The sequence below is a fragment of the Cynoglossus semilaevis genome, chromosome 14, assembly GCF_000523025.1.
Source record: "Cynoglossus semilaevis isolate Cse_v1.0 chromosome 14, Cse_v1.0, whole genome shotgun sequence".
NCBI lineage: Eukaryota > Metazoa > Chordata > Actinopteri > Pleuronectiformes > Cynoglossidae > Cynoglossus > Cynoglossus semilaevis.
This window is the reverse complement of record NC_024320.1, coordinates 27,387,229-27,393,228: the sequence shown is the minus strand read 5'-3', so window position 1 is coordinate 27,393,228 and position 6,000 is coordinate 27,387,229. Positions and strand designations below refer to the sequence as shown.

At 38.2% G+C, this 6,000-nt stretch overlaps 1 protein-coding gene across 1 annotated transcript in view; it reads left to right on the top strand.

The window, feature by feature from the left end:
• csgalnact1a (chondroitin sulfate N-acetylgalactosaminyltransferase 1a) overlaps positions 1 to 6,000 on the top strand; it is a 39,407-nt gene that overhangs the window by 23,753 nt on the left and 9,654 nt on the right. Inside the window, exon 5 of the mRNA XM_008326258.3 lies at positions 2,135 to 2,236. Within this exon, the coding sequence (XP_008324480.1) occupies positions 2,135 to 2,236 (102 nt within the window). The remainder of the gene's footprint in view (positions 1 to 2,134; positions 2,237 to 6,000) is intronic.

Genomic DNA, 6,000 nt, shown 5'->3' with positions numbered 1-6,000 from the left:
AAAAGATTGGCTGGCACTGCCATAAATTGTGGATTTACACAAACCTAGACCATGTGGACACACACACACACACACACTGTGGATAAAAATACACATATTTCTCACATTTTTCTTTTTCAAACCTCGTCACAAAACCAGTGTAGATCGGTTTCAAAACCGGGTTTTTGCAAAATACTAAAACATTTGTGTTCATTGAAAGGAAATCATCGAAACAGGATTACACTTTATATATTCAGACAATTTTTTTTCTGGAATTTGGAGCCAATAGACCTTTTCTGACATTAAAGTATGACTACAAAAAGAAAAAGGAAACGTTCCATTTGTGGCGTGTGAATGACCTAAAGGACCGGACACGGGTCAAGTCCTTCTTAAACGTATTGTAAACATTGTGTCCGAGCATTCAGTGTGTGTGTGTGATATATTTCACACGTCTCCGTCGAAGTGTCACAGAACGCCTCTGACTCTGTTTCATTACATTGTTTTAAAAATCGATGAAAGTTAAAATTAAAACATTTCAAGTCTGTCTCCTAACCAGCAGGTTCAATGATTTAATTAAATAAATAATTAATTAAATTAATGAAACTGTTATTTAGTGACAAGCGCAAATTCAACGAGGTTACGACCCCCGTGTTTTTATAATGCTAAACATTTATTTCCAAAAACACTGGTACAGTAGACTATAAATCTTTTTTTTTTTTTAATGCAGTAATAAAACACAGAGTGATGTTGCTGCTTTTAATGAAGTCATTTATTCATAAAGTGTTAAATGTTCAGTGTCCAGGAAATACTAGGACACAGCTTAGCTGGCTGATAGTTAGCCAAAGGGAACAGAACAGAAAAGACTTTTCTGCTACATTTACTAATGTTTAATGTTGTCTTTGATGATGATTAAAGGTGCGACACGCAGAAATATTTCACACTGGTCTAATGTGGTCACAACTTTTAATGAGTACAATTAATACTTTCAACTTAAAAGTACAGTGAGTGTTCACTGAATATAAGAAAATGAAAACGTTTCTGTTCGATGTATGTACAGTATGAGGGGAAGGTAGAAAGTTCTCATCTGAATTTTAAAAAGACACAATGCTACTTCATTTCCCATTTCCTGCCAGAATTATCTTTACACCAGCTGACAGGTTATTTTCCTCGTCTCAGGACTGAAACAACCATCCTTTTTTAAATGTTTTTTTTTTTTGACCATCCTTTTTTAAATGTTTTTTTCAGTTTTAGAAAACGCAAACTTAATCACATGGAACAAAGTTAAAACCTTTTGCAAAGCTGCCAAAATTTGAGGGTATGTTTTTTTTATTGATATTACAATTTGCACAACAAAATTGACATTTGCTTTGCAAGACACCTGAGAAATGACTTTTCATAGCTCTTAAATCTGGACAGACTAAAGGCTTTTTGACTTGTGCTCGTACGTGTAAGGACACTCTACACATATATATTCAAACACCTCCACCAAGGTCATTACATTTTTTTAAAAACAAAATGTAAGTCCCTGCAGACATTTACTTCACACAATGTTTTGTGAAGGGGTTCTTAACAACTCCTCATCTGTCCTTTAGGGCTTGGAACCAGCATCCTTTGAATTGCATTTCTGCCTCTTACTGGCCAGACTTAAAGGCTATTTTTATCTCTGAAGATTACAAGCAGATACAATTTGACCGCTTTCAAAAGACAGAGAAAGACGGAAAGAGAAAATAAAGGCAGAATGGGGTCGACTTTGAAATTGTATATAGCATTTAAAATGTTTTATTGAAATTTAGCATTTAAATATATACTGTATATATATATTATATATACACATATATATTACATATTCATATATATAACGTGTATATACAGTATATACATACTGTATATATATATTGTACATTAAGGAATTATAAATAAATATATACATATATATTAATATAATATATTTATTAGGGAATTAATTATAAAATAATTCGTTATGACAGTCCCTTCTCTGGACTAATCCTTCTCTCATTAATATAAATTTAAAAAAATCTTGAAAATCCAACCTTGTTCAGCAGCGACTGTGCTCTTCTTTGCTGTGTCCTTCTCTGCTCCTGCCCTCAACCATAACCTCTTTTTGTGTGTGTGTGTGTGTTTTTTTTACCTACAGGGAAGTGTGTGTGCGTCAGGACGGCAGGGTCCATTTAACAGTGGTGTATTTTGGGAACGAACAGATGAGTGAGGTCCGCAGCACTCTGGAGAACATGTCCAGGTGGGTGGGAAACGCAGCCAGTGTTAAATCTGTGCATTTGTCACAAACTAGGAAGCACAGTTTAGAGGAAGAAGCAAACAGTGCCACAGTCGTGCACCTGTTCCAGGAGGCACATGATGCAAAAATACCTTCAATGTTGCCACAAACCCAACAGTTTCATATTTCACAACCAGTCTATTTCCCTCTTGACACACACACACACACACACACTGAACTCCCAGGTCTGATGAATAATGGAGCAGTGTGCCACCTATGCCAACAGACTGAGCGCACAGATAAATTACATCAGGACTGTAATCGTCCCTGACTCCTGCTAGTGTCTCTCAGTGTGGGACACCCACACCTCAGGAGACAGTGGGACTTATCAGGACTCAGATCCACCGTGGACTGAGCCTTGGATTCCCTGGTGGGGTTGCTATGGTAATGCTTGTCGTTTTTTTCCAGCCCTGGAGGTTTTTGTGTAGCTTCATATCAGTCTCCAGAATCACATGACTCTTCTGTGTCCTTCTCTGTGTGTCCCCTGCTCCTGTCGCTGCGGGGAAACTGGGGAGCAAATACACGGGCGAGCAAAAAAGAAATAATAACAAGATTTTATTTTCGCATGCCAACACTTCTTCTTAGTTAGCATTTAAATCCTTTTGACTTTTTTTGTCATGCAACAGTCTCAATTAGAGGTCTTCAATAGGGGGTCCACAACCCCTGAGAGGCTCGCAGAGGTGCTGTTGGAGGGTCACAAAATGTTTCTACCGTAACTCCATGAAAATGACGCTAACATAATGCATTTTTGAGGAGTCCAGTATCGAATGCTTGGTCTAAAAAAATGTCAGAATCTGAATCTTAACAAAAATCATTTATGTAAAGAATGTCAGAATCTTAACAAAAATCATTTATGTAAATTCATGGTTTAACGAAGCATTTATAGTACCAGTACTCCCATATTACTCGTAGCTTTATTACTTGAGTCTTCTGGGAATCTAACACCAGGCTTTTACTAAACACACACTGCAAAAACTGCAAATGAGCTCTTTATAAAAAATGCATGTGTGTGTCGCGATGAAATAAGACAAAAATGAAAAAATGTGAATTATTATGAGAGCTAAGGTTTGCTAATGTGCTAATTAGTGGAAAAAATGGGGCTAAATAATTTAACTTCTGGAGCTAACTGATGATCCTGACGATGAAGAAGAAAAATAGATCCACCCTTGCCACTGTTGTCGCCTCATGCCATTAATCCAAACTCAATCACAGTTTGATCACGTGTTTGGACGAGAACAGGCGTAATAACCACAGATTAGTGACACATAATTAATTTGTTATCAAAATGGCCTTTTAATGACTGATCTTGATTTGTTTTTAATGGGAAGTTAATTGGCTCAGCCTGAAGACAGATGGGCTGAGCTCTAAATGTGGATTTTATTGACTTTTTAAATCTGGCACATCTTTGAGATAAATTACAATCTGTTACCGGAGGTTGAAGCCTCAAAACAAACAACCAGCTGTTTGTACAGCGTGACCCTCGACGGACCAATGACACGGAGAAGGTCTGCGGTTTAAACTGTTAGCAGACACAATCAACAACATCTCCTTCTACAACAAAATCATTAACCGGTCCCAACCCTGACGCTGATCTTATTTAAAGTTGCCCTTCACAGTAATCAAATCCCCGTAATCACCTTTAATGTCCTTTATTCTGTCTGTCCTACCTTTTAATGACACTGTTCAAACGGTTCCAACAGCCTCTTTGCCAAAGTGCCTTCACATTTCCCTCAGCCGTTTAACCTCATGTCCTCAGTGGTGTAGATTTACCCACATCTGTGTCTTGAAGGGAGACAGGAGCAACCGGAGTTTCATGATTAATGCAGCCATACTTTAAAGACCGGAGTCGACATTGAACTGCCAGAGCCACATAAATTCCCAAATATTTAAGAATATAGTGCAGACGGTATATATTAGGAGATGAAAAGGCAGTTGAGCACAAATATTAATCTGTTTTAATAAAGAAATTCAGACATTTTTAACACATCGTGCAGTTGTTGAAGGTCATCAGGTCATCAGGTATCGTCTGCAAAAACAGGAACAACAACATGTACGGAGTGAATACAACCCTGCTAACCAACGCTTTAGATCGTGTTTAAAATATGATTGTTGATATGATTAATGAATTCATATATTGAACAAAAGGACTCTGACGCTGTCATCACATGAGACAATAAAACAATAAAACTAAGGGTGGAATGAAAAAAAGATCAACATTAAATTGAACTTCCTATTAACACAGTCAACGGAACAGAAAGTGATCAGAGCTTATAAAAAACAGAACATTTCAATTAAAAACATTCTCCTGTTTCTGGGAAACAACGTGTCTCTTAAAGTCTTAACGTTTTCTCATAATGTCGTTGGTGATTATCAGGTCACTAGGACAATAGTACAGGCATGGGCAAACCGAGGCCCGGGGGCCGGATGCAGCCCAAAGTTGAGCTTTGTAGTCCGGCATGCCAAATTTATAATGCGTAACTTACAATGCCCTGTTTTCCCTATAGATGGCGTAGAGAAGGCTAAAAGCATTTGTACCATTTTAACCTTTATGCATGACTTTTACATGTCATTTGTCTTAGTTCACAGGAACGCTCCATCTATCTGTGAAATTTTAGGACGAATTTTGACCCGTGAGTCAAAATGTTTGCCCACGTCTGACACAGTGAGTCAGATGACTCGTACAGATGACTCGTACAGATGACTCATACAGACCAGGTTCTAAAGGTACATTTTCTCATCTAGATCAGGATCCTGTTGCTTAACAACTGGAATATTTAACCTTGATAGATCGTCAAAACCCCCAGGATAACCCAGTCCCTGTTTCACCAAATGTGTCTGGTACTGTACTGACCTTCAACAAGAGGACATTGAGTTTGTGATGCTCAGGAAATCTGCAGTACCAGCAGATAGATATCAATAGTTTTGTGCTTTAAAAAAAGAGATGAGTGATGTGTTAAATGTGTAAAAAAAAAAAAAAATCTACAAACGGCCCATGAGCTTCTAAAAAGGAAGTAAATGAAACCATAGCCGAAGGAAGTGAAGATTAAATCATCATTTCCCTTCTTCAGCTTTCTCTGATATTTATTCAGTTCCCTCCAAAAAGCCTCTCACACAGCAGCTGCTGCAACATTTCAGTCAGCTCTCATGTACTGTAGGTCAACATCCCTCTGNNAGAACCACCACAAAAAGAACTGCTCTGAGGATGCCAGATGAATAATGTGGAATAACGAGCAAAAGAAGCGAGCTTGAGATGAGGTTGGAAACTTGCTGGAATTTTGATATGAAAGTAAAAAAAAACACAGTTTCCGTTCATTTCACTACTACATGGACCCATTCTGCGCTGCACAAACCCCTAAATAACTAGCCTGGGGCTCAGCCTGACAGTATTCACAAGTACTCTGCAGTTATCTACCCGTGACATGCACAGACTACTGATTCCCCTGCTGGTCGTAATGTATTTTTCCCTCTCTGTTCAATCACCAGTACAGAATATATACGACTCCCTGGGCTCTGTAAACAGCAGGCGAGTGACAGAACAACAGGAAAAATGAGCAGCTAATATAAATGGCAGCGTTGAGTTGGAACTCATTGAAAAGTGTTTTATGAGGCATCAGGACGGTGATAATGTTAACACGCTGTTATATAACGGTACAGTACGGAGAAGGGATGTCCGGATTTTGTCTGCCAGCTCTGATGATCTTGCTTTGAATTCAGTTCTTGTTCTACAT